Genomic DNA, 13906 nt, shown 5'->3' on the forward strand with positions numbered 1-13906 from the left:
GCTTGTCACGCTAATTACATAGGCAAGGGATGCTACTGGAGATTTGGTTTGGTATTTCATTTTGGAGGACAAAACCCAACCCACATCAGGGACAAGAAGTATAATATGCCTTGTACAGAGGTAGTTTAAATCTTATCAAATGCTTTTTCCAACATGACCCAAGAACCTGGAGTTTATAGTCTGATCATCTATAGGAAGAATACCATGACTAATGCAAAGTCATTTATGTGTGGAAATAGAACGTATTCCCAACAACTGGGGTAGTTGTCTTTCATTAATTGCCTGCTGATGTAGTCATTAAAAAAATTAAAGCGCAGTTTTATTGGCACTTCCTCCACATAATCATATAATTCGGCAATCCAATCGTATCAAGAAGAGAGCTGTACAATTATTACCATAATCAATTTTTAGAACATTTTCTTCTTCCTTGTACTCATTAGCATAATATTTTTTCAATTGTGGCAAAACAATAAAAATAAAACATTCTCCAATTCAACAACTTCTACACATATAATTCTGTGCCTCTGATTATACTCTTTGTGTTGTACAACCACGATTGATGTCCTTGTCCAAATTATTCCAAGATGTGGTCATTTCTAATGGGATGGAGTGTCACCAATACATACACACCATGAAAGGATCCCATGACAATGAAGTCATTTAATATAAAACTTTAATTTCATTTTACACAAATTCCACGTTCTCCCGTTTCCTATTAGGTGAACAAAAGAAGAAAGAAACCAATACCACATGACCCAAAGATCTCCAAGGGAAAGACTTCCATTCTCTGAGTTATTGTTACCACAGAAGACCCTCCAACATCTTCAGTTCCCCACCCGCTTGTCTTCTGAGCCACGCATGTTGGTGTCTTCGAGGGGTCCTGAAGCCCCCTAGGTAAGAGCACAAGAAGAATGCTCACTATGGCTCACGCATTGGACCAACTTGGCAGGCCTGTGGCAAGGAAACAGAAGAGGAGATTGCAAGGTGAGCTCAGTCTGTGTTTGAAGCCACCTGTACAAGTGACCTTCCTTTGCCACAGATGTGTGCATGAGTCAAGAAGTCCTGAGCGAGTTGTGGAGATTCAGAGTCTCAGAAACCCTGGTAGACTCTCTATGGGTCTGAATCAACTCGATGCCAGAGGGTTTAGGTGTATGAACCACTTAGCCTCCACACATGTTCTTCCCCAACTGGACAAGGTCGAGGCCAAGAGCAAAATCTAACCCAGGAGGGAGTGACTTCAGCTCTGGTCATATTTAATTTCACTTGAAGTCATGTGTAGTCACTGCAAATCTATAGGGAAGAGTAGAACTGCCTCTGGGTTTCTGAGAATGGAGATCTTTATGGGTGTATAAAGTCTCATCTTTTCACCAGTGAGGCTGATGGTTTCAAACTGCTGACCTTGTCATGAGCTGCCCAACACATAACCCAATATGCCACCAGGACTCATATGAGTTAGATTCATCTTGAAGGCAGAGAGTTTGTTTTCTGGAGTTTGTAACCATAGGATAAATTTGGTAAGGATGATGCTACACAAAGATGAAACCAGATATCTGAACTTGAATGAGTCGCAGATATGTGTACCAAGCAGTCTTCTTGATTCAAATCCAAAAAGTAAACAAACTGTCCTCTGGTTGATTGCCACTCATTGTAACCCCATGTGTATCAGAACAGACCTTTGCTCTACGTGTGTTTTTGGTTCTGTTTTGTTATCTACAGGGCTTTTCAATAGCTAATTTTTAAGAAAGAGATCGCCAGGCCTTTCTTACAAACCTAGGGCTGTAGCCCAGGCACTCATATTTTTGAGGATTTGATTTGCTATCTTCAGAAACCCCCTGAAGGAAAATTGGGTCAAAGGGCCATGGGGAGGGTAAGTACAAACACACAAATAAATAAACAAACGCAATGCCATCCAGTAGATGCTAACTCATAGTGACCCTATAGGACAGGGTGGGACTGCCCCTGTGCATTTCTGAGTCTGCAACTCTTTGCAGTAGTAGAAAGCCTCACCTTTCTCCCAAGGAGCTGCTGGTGGTTTTGTACTAATGAAACTGGTGGTGCTGAAGCTTACCAAGTCATGAGGACTTGACAAGAGGATTTGAGGAAGCCCTTGGCCATGTGCACTTTTGCTCCACGATGCTTTGGGATGCTTAAGCCTCAGACTGGAAACCAGCAAACAACCCCTCACAGGCTGGGTATATGCACCTTTTAAAGATTACACCTTTTGAATAAACAGGGAAGGGAGGCAAAGATGAGGGAAGGGTGACCAGGTGAGGCCCACAGTCTACAAACATCTTCTGTGTTAGTCTGCAGGGAGTGACCAAGATCACTGTCTGAGATTACCAGGAAGTCATTCCAGGTCACAGATCCAGTAAAGGATTTGCTCAGCCTTCCTGGCTCAGAAAAGACTAAGAAAAGGGAAAACACTTGTCCATGGCGAATCACATGTTTCTTCTTCAAGAAATCACTTACTTGTAGTCATCCTCGCACATCAATATTATGTTCCTTTTGTTTAAAAGTGAACGCAGCTCATGTATGGAGGCGCCTGAGCATGAATCACTAGGAAAGAAAGAAGACGGTATTAAAAAACAAGCTCTCATAAACATTCTCTAAGTCTCTTCTATCACGGACAAAGCTCCAGAGGCAGGATTCTGGGAGCTCACAAGTTGGTCGGCCGTTGACTTCACCTGCATCTCACGGTGACATTGTTTTCTGCCTGAAGAACTCCCCTTAGTATTTCTTCTAAGAGTGGTCAGATATTCATAGATTCTTTTAATTTTTGTTTATCTGGCAATGTCCTAATTTTATCATTGCATTTGAGGTATAATTTTGCTGGGTGTATAATTTTTGATTGGCATTTTTATCTCTTTCCTTCAAAGTTTCCTAAAGCTCACCTAATTGCCATCTTGCCCGCATGGTTTCCACTGAGAAATCAGAGCTTAGTCTTATTGGTTTGGGTTTGAAAAATGAAGTTCTTCATTTTCCCCAAATGGCTCTCGGGATTCTTGTCTCTAGTTTAGGAAAGTTTGAGTCTGACACATCTTGGTGAATTTCGTTTGGGGCCTGACTTGTTTGGTGTTCATTGAGCTTCTTGAATGCATATAGTCTTGTCTTTCATGATATTAGGAAAGTTTTCTTCCAACAACCCTTGGACAATAGTCCCTGTGCTCCCCACCCTGGCTTTTCTGGAATTCTAATTGCATATAAGTTAATCCTCTTGATAACCCTCATAATTCTTAAGCTTTCTTCCTTTGTTCCACTGGGAGATTAGTATTGAGATATTTGCCTTTAAGCTAATTAGACCATCCATTGATTCAATACAGTACCTTACTTCTGAAACCTGGGTATTAATCATCTAGATTTCAAATTGTTGTTTTTGTATCATTTCTAATTTTCCTTTGACAGTTTGTTTCTCCTGGTGTTTTCTTGAATTCTTCCAAAGTTTTATTTGTGTTTTCCTTGAGTTTGTCTAAAGTTTTCTTGATCTTTCACTCCATTGGCAGTACCAAAATATCATTCTTTTGACTTCTTCATCGGGCAGTTCCAAAGTCATTTCTTCCCCAGAAAGGTTTTCTTGCTCTATACTTGAGTCACTTGTTTGAGCTGCTCAATCTTGTTTTTTTCGTGGACACAGATGCTAAGCTTTGTCTCTGTGACATTGTGGTGTTGTTATATCGCATTGGTGATTTGCATGTTAGTGTCTTCTTGATTCTGAGCACCTTTCTCCTCCTGTGTGTAGTAAAGAATGAGAATATATACGCAGTTCTCTCTATGTTGTTGAGACAGGATTGGCTGTTGACTACAGTTGATTGACTGCCAGGAGTGCGTGGTAGCCCTCTTCCAGTGGGTGGGGAAGCAGGATCTAGGAGAGTGGTTCGGTAGTATGGGCACAATTGCTGTCTCCTGCTGGATGGGACAAGGCAAAAAAAATTAAAGAGGCCAATAAAAAAAATTAAAGAGGTCAATAAAACCCCCACAGCAAATAGAAAATGATAAAGAAAAAGGAGGAGGGACAAATAACATGACTAAAAATAAAGAAGGAAAAAGAAACAGCAAACAAACAAGAAATCTAAGTGCGGGGATGAAAAGACAAGGGAATAGTTTTTTAAATAAGTAAAAATTGAAAAGTAAGAGAAGACCAAAAACAGAAATTTAAAATGGGGGGAAAACAAGTGTAAGAAAAGAGAAATAATACCAAGGAGTAAACTAGAGAAAGAGGGAGAGGGCACAGAAGTGAGAAAAAAATGGGGCAGAGGGTGTCAGGGCACCTAGACAAGGTCAGTACCCTCCACAAGCTAAGGAGACTGCTGGGGAGGGCAGGCTATTCCATCCTGGATAGAGTCCCTACCTGCTGGATCAGGCTACCTGGCCCTAGAAGGAATTCCTGCTTGTTCAGGGCTGGCTGGGCCAGAGCCTTTGTCTAGACTGTTTTCTGCTAGCCTGAGGAGGCAAAATTCACATGCTTCCAGACATGGGGCAGACGTGCACCTTGCACTAATCCACAAGAGCATGCCTCTGACCTCAAATGGAGCAGCAGCTATGCAGGGGTGTGTCACAACTTCCAGGTGTGTGAGGGTGGGCACTGGAGAAACTTCTGGTTCCCATTAGGGTATGGGCCACAAGGGGAAGTTTGTACCAGTCTGGTTGCCAGACAAGGAGTGGGCACTTGTGCAGTCCTGAGCAAGGAGACTCAATTAGTAGATCGCTGTCCTGATCAATGAAGCTTGTCAAAGTTCAAAATAGCCATGTTGTGTCAGGTCAACTGACAATTTACTGTCTGCCTGTCTCCTTGCTTGCTGCTTTTCATCAATTTCCTCTCCTTGTCAATATTCAATCCACTCCTCTATCCTTACTGCTGAAGCCCACGGATCTGAAATTGTCACTTGTATCTGTTTCATTGACTTGCTTGAGTCTTTGTTGCACAGGATTGGGTAGAGTGTCTGCCTAGTCCAGTATCTTATCAGAAGTCTAGTCCCCATAACATTCTGAGCTGACCTTGAATATAACGGATCCAGCAGATTCCCTTGGAAGTCATTGTTTTGAATGGACCAGTTTTTAGAAGACACGATAGTGAGAAGAAGACAAGTCTATTTTGAGAAAAGTTATTTGCAGCCAACTAGTGATCCCAGCGCTATGTTAAAATGCATTTTGTTTGCAATAAATCTTAGTCAGTATGAACTGGGACCCTAGTAGCAATTCCTTATTACTTACGTACCCTTGTGGATCGCCAGCTCTTTCTTCCTAGGGTATCTTAGTCTGAAGGAGCCACTGAAGCATGGCCAGCATCATTGCAATATACACATCTCCACTGACAGATGGGTGGGGGCTGCCCATGAAATAGCTGGCAGAAATCAACTCTGAATTTCCAAAAGGTGAGATTTCTACCAATGAACCACCATGGTGGCCAGATTCCTATTGTGGTGGTTAGATTTGATGTCAACTTCTATATGGAGGAAAATGTAGGGGCAGAGTCCAGCCTGTCAATCAGGCCACAGACTGATGATATCACCTTAGGATGATGGGGGGGGGAGGGAAGTAAGGTTTTTTTTTTTTTATAGGAGAGACACTGGGAATTTCTCACTCTCGCTCTTTATCTCCTAGTTTGCTTGGATTCTGTGTCTGCAGCCAGGGGCAGCTTCACGTGGCCACTAACCAACTCTGGGGCTGTTGACCCCCTGCCATGTTTTCACAGACCTTGGATCCATGCAACCTTGCACCCACTGGCTCATGATCACTCTGTTTCCACGTTTCTCTTCTGCTATACAGGCCTTCAGTTAAGCGATTCCGAAGAGGGCTCTGGCTAGCCTTGGACCCGCCTGGACTTGAATTGGCCAGGGCTTGGATGGCTTTTTGATATAAAATTACTTCTTGATATAAAGTTCTTTCTTACACAGAGATGAGTATGGCTGATTTGGTTTCTCTAGACAAGCCAGCCTAACGCACAGAGGTATGGTCAAGAGACCATGGGCAGTGGTTAACTATTGAGTGAAACCAGTAAGCACTGAGCTGATTCCAACTGATTCCCCCAAGCCAGGCTGTTCCCAAGGCATTCGTGTGAATGGGGAGTCTTTCTTGGCTGGATCCTGCATGAGCCCTGAGGGTCGATGGGTGCAAAGCAATAAAATATACCTGGAATTTCCTCCGATGTCATGCATCACCCAGGCTTCAAGCAAAGGGACTCTATCTGGGTGCAAATTGGGGATTTCCACACTTCCAAAAGTGCTAAGATAGAGAAGAGACAAAGAGCACAGTCACCCCATAATGAAGCCCCCACACATCTTGACAATCAGGAGGCTGTGGTGAAGACTCCCGATTTACATTAGAAACAACGAGGTGGCAGGTACATACTCTCCTGTCAACTTGAGAAGGGGTGGGGTCTAGCCTGTCAATCAGAGCATAGCCAATGTGGCCTCTGTGTGGGCGTGGCCGTCTCCTCAGGATTCTGGGAACTCCTGTCTTCCTCCCTGGAGGGGGACACACACTCTCTCACTATGAGATATTCCTGTTGACAAGATATGTGGAGCTACACTGATGGAGCCAGAACCTGGAACTGGAGGAGCCACGTGGAGGCTCACACCAGTCAGATGCTTCCACTGCCACTGGATCCACAAGATTTTCTACCCACTGGCCTGTGATCTTCCTGCATTCAGCATCATTGTATGTGGTGCATGAGTCTGAAAAGGACTTTATAGATTGGTATCAAACATATGGGCTAATATCAGACTTACGGACTTGATCTGGGCTGGGTTGGGATGGTTTAATACTCAATTATTCTTTGATAAAAAATTCTCTATTACACACATATGAGTGTCTCTGGATTTGTTTCTCTAGTCAACCCGGACTAACACAACCAGCTTTTCTCATTCCGCATGACTTTCCATTGGGGCCAATCGGAACACAAGATGCCTCATCTCTACTTGGACTCTGGTCCTTTACATCCTTGCTATTTCAAAGTCTCCTCCTTGGGCCAGCACCACAAGCATCACCAGTTCAACCAGGTTCCGTGCAGTTGGCGCCAGCCCATAGTGACCCCGAGTGTGTTGGAGTAGAACTGTGCTCCATGGGGTTTTTCAGTGGGTGGTCTTGCTGATGTAGGACACCAGCCTTTTCTTCCAAGGCACTTCTGGGTGCCTGTGCATTAGCAACCAAGGGCACTGTGGTCATTTGAACCCTGCAGGAACTCTGGGAGCTGGTGGAAACTAGCTGGTGGAAACTAGCTGGTGACTCACTAGCTCCGTGAGTCAGTGAAGTTTCCAAAGCACGACTCTAAAAGACATCAGCTCTCTGCCCTGCTTCCTGGCCCAAACACTTCCCCATTCCCATCTGATAGCTGCCACTTCTGCTGCCAGCACGGAGATGGTGAATTCTGCATTGTAAAATCCTGCCCCTCTCACCCAACTACCCTGAGGATGAAACGGACTGGAGAAAGGTGCAGAAGACAACCAGAAGGCAGTCAGGGTTTGCTTGTTTGTTTGTTTCAATTAAATATTAAACAGAGAGAAGCAAAATTAGTTTTTGAGTCCCTGGGTGGCAGAAAGGGAGCCCTGGCGGCATAGTCATTTTGCATTGGGCAGCTGATCTCAAGGTCAGCAGTTCGAAACCACCAGCCTCTCCACAGGAGAAAGATGAGGCTTTCTATGCCCAGACAGCTATAGTCTTGGAACCACACAGGGGCAGGTCTACCCTGTCCTATAGTGTCACTAGACATTGACTCAATGGCAGTGAGCTGTTTGTTTTCCTTTGTTTGGGGCAGTGAACTTGGTTTTTCTGGTTTTGTCGGGGTGTGTGGAGAGGGAGTGTGGGGGGGTGTTGGGTGGCAAAAACAGTCAAGACCTCGACAACTAACTGAAAAACTGGTGGTTCAAACCCACCCCAAGATGTCTCAGGAGACAGGCCTGGCAATCTGCTTCTAAAATGATGGAGCCCAGTGCAAGCTTGCGAGCCTGGCATGGAACTAAGTGCACAGCAACTAACAATGATGACAGAGGGCCTGGGGAATGGATGTCTGTTCTCTTCCCTCAATCCAGCCAGCAGCAGGGAGAGGCAGGGGAACAGAGGATGGGGCATTGGAAGAGGGGATTAAAAAAACAAACAATCCACCAAGCCCCAAAGGGCTATGTTTCTGCCAGTGCACAGCGAGGGCTATAGGGAGTGGGCTCACCATGAGACATGATGTCTCTCACTTACCCATAGCACTACGGGGGGGACAACACTGGAGACACAGTGCAAGAATTGTGCCAGATCTGACCCCAGCACACAGGGGTGAAACACTAAGGGCGTGCAACAGAGCAGCAAGGGGAGCAAAGCAATGATGGCCCTGGGAATATCAAAAACAGACTTTGGGGCCAGGGCATGGAACCCCACCAGACTCGACTGCAAAACACTCCTAAAGGACCACAAACCTACCTGGAACTCTTTATAGGCTTTTCTCTCTTTTGGTCATCGGTTTTATTTTTTTATTGCTGTTGTTATTGTTCTGTTGTTTTGTCTTCTTTTGTTGCTTCATTCTACTCTGTCTTGTTCTTGTGCTTATTATTGTCTCTGCATGTCTATTTAGATAAGATAGGGGGGATAAACAATCCCAAGGAGAAAACAACAGAACTGACAGCTCTGCAGGGGGGAGGGACATGGGAGAGGGGGAGGTGGGAGAAGGGAAAGGGGGTGTCAACAAGCCCAGGGACAAGGGAAAACAAGTGATCTAAAATGGATGGGGAGGAGGCATAGGATGTCTGGTGGGACTTGGTCAAGGTCAATGTAGTTGAGAAGAATTACTGAAACGTGAATGAAGGTTGAACATGATAGTGGGACAAAAGGAAAGTAAAAGGAAATAGAGGAAAGAACTAGGAGGCAAAGAATATTTATAGAGGTCCATATACAGACATGTACATATGTAAATATATTTATGTATAATGATAGGGAAATAGATCTATGTACATATATTTATATGTTAAGTAGTAAGGTAGCAGATTGACATTGGGCCTCTACTCAAGTTCTGCCTCAATGCAAGAACACTTTGTTCTAATAACCTGACATTCCATGATGCTTACCTTCCCAACATGATTGCTGAAGACAAAATGGGTGCATAAGTAAATGTGGTGAAGAAAGCTGATGGTGCTCAGCTATTAAAAGACATAGTGTCTGAGGTCTTAAAGGCTTGGAGATAAAGAAGTGGCCATCTAGCTCAGAAGCACCAAAGCCCACATGGAAGAAGCACACAGCCTGTGTGATCATGAGTTATTGATGGGATCAGGTATCAAGTGTCAAAGACCCAGAACAAAAAATCATATCAATGAGAATGAAGGGGAATGTGGAGTGAAAACCTAAAGCCCAACTGTAGCCAATTGGACATCCCCTTACAGAAGGGTTACAAGGAAGAGATGAGCCAGTCAGGATGCAGTATAGCACCAATGAAACATACAACTCTCCTCTAGATCTTTAATGCTTCCTCCCCCACCCACCCCCACTATCATGGCCCCAATTCTATCTTACAAATCTAGCTAGACCAGAGCATGCACATGGGTACAGATAAGAGCTAGAAACACAGGGAATCCAGGACAGATAAACTCCCCAGGACCAATATTGAGAGTAGCCATAACAGGAGGGGAAGGGGAAGGTGGGGGATGATAGGGGGAACTGATCACAATTATCTACCTATAACCCCCTCCCAGTGGGATGGACAACAGAAAAGTGGGTGAAGGAAGACATCGGATGGTTCAAGATATGGAAAAATAATAATAATTTATAAATTATTAAGGGTTCTTGAGGAAGGGAGGGGAAAATGAGAAGCTGATATCAAGGGCTCAAGTAGAAAGAAAATGATTTGAGAGTGATGATGGCAACAAATTTACAAATGTGCTTGACACAATGGATGGATATATGGATTGTGATAAGAGCTGTATGAGTCCACAATAAAATGATTTAAAAATAAAACAAAACAACTGGTAGGGTGGAAGGAGTTGGAAGAGGAAGTCATGGGTGTGACTGGGTTCCAGGGTGAGGATGAAGTGAGATCACAGCAGTTGATGGCCATCGAGCAGCCATGCACTCTGTTCACATGTTATCTCAGTCCAGTCCATCCCCCACCGTCTTCTCAACTGCATGTGTCATAAGGGAACTACCTAAGGACCTAGGATCAAACCCCAAACAAAAGAAAAGAAACAAGCTCACTGTCATTGAGTCAGTGCCAGCAACTCCATATAACAGGATAGAACTGCCCTGATGAGTTTATGAGACTGTAGCTGTCTTTGGGAGTAGAAAGCCTCATCTTTCTCTTCTGGAGCAGCTCCCTCACTGCCATTGTCCTTGAGTCTAAATCACAGTGACGCCATAGAACTGACTGTGTGGTTTTCCATGGCTGTAACTTTTTATGGGAGTAGAAAGCCTCAACTTTCTCCCATTGTTCAGTTGGTGGTTTTAAACTGCTGACCTTGTAATTAGTATCCCAATGCATAACCCATAGTAGTTGGCAGCCTAACACATACCTAATCCATTAACACCACCAGGGCTCCTTAGATTAAGGAAACAGAACCAAATATCCAACCCAGCTGCCTCTGAGTCAGTTTCAGCTGACAGAGACCCACTGTTTTGCAGCATGGACTGTGCTGAGACTGCTTAGGAAGAGATGGCCCGACTTTACTTATATGATGTCTCATGGGGATTCAAACTACAGACCTTCTGATGAGTTGCTGCTGCTCTTGTTCTTAGGTGCATTGGAGCCACTTATAGCCCATAGCAACCTTGTACAGCGCAGAGCAAATCACTCATCCTTCCAAGTGTTCCTGTGTTAGGACCCATTGCTGAAAACACATCTCGTGGAGGGTCTTCCCCCTTTTTAATGCCTCTTGTCAGTAGCTGAGCATTTAACCATCTTTACCACCAGGGACTCCTAAGGCCACATGTCATATGTTGGTAAATGCCATAAAGTCGAGTTTCAGTTCATGGTGACTCCAATGGACAGAGGAGAAGGGCCTTGTGGAGCTTCCTAGGCTACAATCCTCACAGGAGCCATTCTCCGGGTTTTACTCCTGTAGAGTAACCCCAAAACTCGCTCCCATTGAGTTGACTCCAATTCCTGGTCATCCTACAGGAGAGGGTCAAACCATTCCCTTATGTTTCCAAGACTTTAAATCTTCAAAAGAATCTCATCTTTCTCCCATGGAGCAGGTGGTGGGCTCAAACTACTGGCTTTGAAGTTAGCCGAGCAGTGCGTAGCACATTTTGCTACCAGCAAGGGATCCTTAGAGGGCAGTAGCCGAGTGCGTATCCTTTGTTCAGGGCTCCCAAGATCACACAGATACCACATATGGTCTCTGAAGTCCCTGTTGTGATCCACTACAGTCGATTACTGATAGAGAGATCACTGGAAAGAACAATGATCTCGTTAGAGATCATTTAGTCTCGGTCCACAGCCCAGTGAAGTTCCTTTTGTTCACAATCATAGGCTTACTGCTCACTTGGAATGCAAACACTTCATGAAAAAAATAATAAACGGACTGCTATGGAGGCGATGCCTCTGTGAGTTTCTGAGACCGTAACTCTTCATCAGAGTAGAAAGCCCTGTCTGTCTTTCATAGGGTGAGAAATGCCCAGACCATCAATGATGGTGAGGATTTAGGTATACAAACTGGAGAGGACCAGTGGCCTATGGGAGGTGGGGGTCAGGGGGTACGGACCAGGCAGCATGAACAAAGCCAAGGACTGGGCAGGTGGCAATAATGACATAGGGAACTGAGAAAACACCCAGGGTGCCAACTGTACACAGGACAGTGAGCACGGGGGCCATTCTCAGACTGCGGTAAAGGAGGGGCCAGACAAAATCACCGATGGAGACAGATAACTCTCAGAGAAAACAGACTTCACCTTTCTTCAAGGCCCAATTGTCAGGACTGAACGGAAGCCTACAAAGCATGCCTGTCAAGGTATGGGTGGTAGTTACATAACCTCGTGTCAACTTGATATTCAGAGTGAACGGGTGGGATCTAGCCTGTCACGCAGGTCACAGCCTGATGATGTGGCCTTCTCATGAGGATTCTGGGAACTTCCTCTCTTTCTCCCTGGAGGTGGGACACACTTTTGTCTCTGCTTCCCTTTCCTGTTAACAAATCACATGGAGCCACACTGAGGGCAGCCAGAGCCCTGGAGATGTTTTCACTGCCCCTGAACCCACAGGACTTTCCACCCACAGACCTGTGATCTTCCTGCATCCAGCATCCTTGCATTTGTTGCATAAGTCTGAAGAGGACTGTATGGCCTAGCATGGGACATGTGGGCTAATATTGAACTTATGGACTTGATCTGGACTGGGATGGAATGCTTTCCAAATATACAATTACTCGTTGATCTCAAGTTCTCTCTTACACACAGATGAGTGTCACTGAATTAGTTTCTCTAGTCCACCAGGTCTAACTCAGGATGGAACACCCAACTGGGAAGCTATAGGCACCCTTCCACATAATGTGCAAAGAAATGAGTACCTGGTGTGTTGAAAGGCTGCTTTACCGGTAGACCCATTGAGCATCACATGCACCACACCACAGGCAGCTTCTGCAAACTTAAAAAAAAAAAAGCCCACCATTCCTCAGCATGCAAAATGCATCACCAGACCCAAGCAGTCCCCTCGCAAACAGCCCTTAGCATTCCCTGATGAGAGAGGCCCTATCCTCTCTGAGGTCTGGCCAGGAGTATGTCACTCATTCCAAGCCATGGGAACAAGGGTGGATGCCATCAGCATCTTGAAGCTACTCGATACACAAGTAGCTTGAACTATGAGGCTCAATGTCATTCATTGTTCAAGGACCTTCTGAGGTGCCGTAGCTCAGAATTCAAAAGCTCAGGTGTGTGAGAGGAGTGTTGCTGGAAGGGGAAGGTGGAATCGCTTCCTTGTGCTATAGTGGGAGCAGGATGGGTGGGTCAGAGGTTGGGGAAACAGCACGCTGAGAGTTCAGCTAGCATGCAAGCCTCAGCAGGCACACAGTGAAAGGGAATTGAGTGCATGGATGACTATCACTAAGTAAGCAATTTCCTTTGGTCAGGCTGCAAGCCCTCAGCCAGAAGGTTTGTTGGGTACAGGCTAAGCACACACTCGGAGGGAGATAACCTCTAAGTGAAATCAACAGTTGGTCCTTGACTATGCACCTCAAGGTTGAGAGTCAAACTATGGTGTCCACCAGACAAAGGCAGCAGACATAGGTGGGTGGAAAAGCTGAATGTAGCGAGAGAACAAGGTTACTTTGGGGAAACACTGGCAATGCTGAGGCTGGAAAGGTAAGGAGCTCTTGGGGACTTGGGAGAATCCCCACCCAGGAGTCTAGCCTTCTGTTTGCAGGAGCTCAGAAACCACCAGAAGATGTCCAACAATGGGTTGTGGGAACCTAGTGTCTCCCCACTGAGGGAGGATGAGCACAGGACACTGGTCCAATTGTCATGATGAGTCACAAATGCTGACCCCACGTTGGGCTCCAAGCACAGAGCCGAGATGCACATCTCCTGAGAGGGGCCAGGTGCAGTCCAGGTTGGATCCATTTGCTTCCCACTGGGAGTCTGGTGGTGAAGTGGGATTTAAACCAGGCAGAGCTGCCTCTCTTGCAACAAGCAAAAGGGCCCAGTCTGCCATGTGCCTTTGACAAAGATAAGGTGCAAGTCCCCAAGAGCATCCTAGGACCAGAGCTTTCATCACCTCCATCACGGTACTTCTAGCACCCAGGTCGGAGTACCAAAAACCAAACCAACTTCCCTACGGGTCAGAGAAGAACTCCCTAGGGGTTCTGGGTCTGTAAATCTTTACAGGAGGAGACAGCCGCATCTCTTTCTGGTGGGGCAGCTGATGGGCTCAAACTGCTGATCTTGGGCTCCTTAAAAACACGCATAAATGGTGGTGTTGAGTCAATTCCAAATCATGGCGACCCCATGC

At 45.4% G+C, this 13906-nt stretch overlaps 1 protein-coding gene across 2 annotated transcripts in view; it reads right to left on the bottom strand.

Annotated features, from left to right (window-relative positions):
* Window positions 1-659: 659 nt before the first annotated feature.
* CD38 (CD38 molecule) overlaps window positions 660-13906 on the bottom strand; it is a 68857-nt gene continuing 55610 nt past the window's right edge. For both annotated transcript variants that reach the window (XM_075545023.1, XM_075545022.1), the window contains exons 7-10: window positions 12471-12547; window positions 6127-6219; window positions 2470-2556; window positions 660-951 (exon numbers count right to left, since the gene is read on the bottom strand). In XM_075545023.1, the coding sequence (XP_075401138.1) occupies window positions 891-951; window positions 2470-2556; window positions 6127-6219; window positions 12471-12547 (318 nt within the window). In that variant the 3' untranslated portion in view covers window positions 660-890. The remainder of the gene's footprint in view (window positions 952-2469; window positions 2557-6126; window positions 6220-12470; window positions 12548-13906) is intronic.

Source organism: Tenrec ecaudatus, chromosome 3, assembly GCF_050624435.1.
Source record: "Tenrec ecaudatus isolate mTenEca1 chromosome 3, mTenEca1.hap1, whole genome shotgun sequence".
NCBI classification, from domain to species: Eukaryota; Metazoa; Chordata; class Mammalia; order Afrosoricida; family Tenrecidae; genus Tenrec; species Tenrec ecaudatus.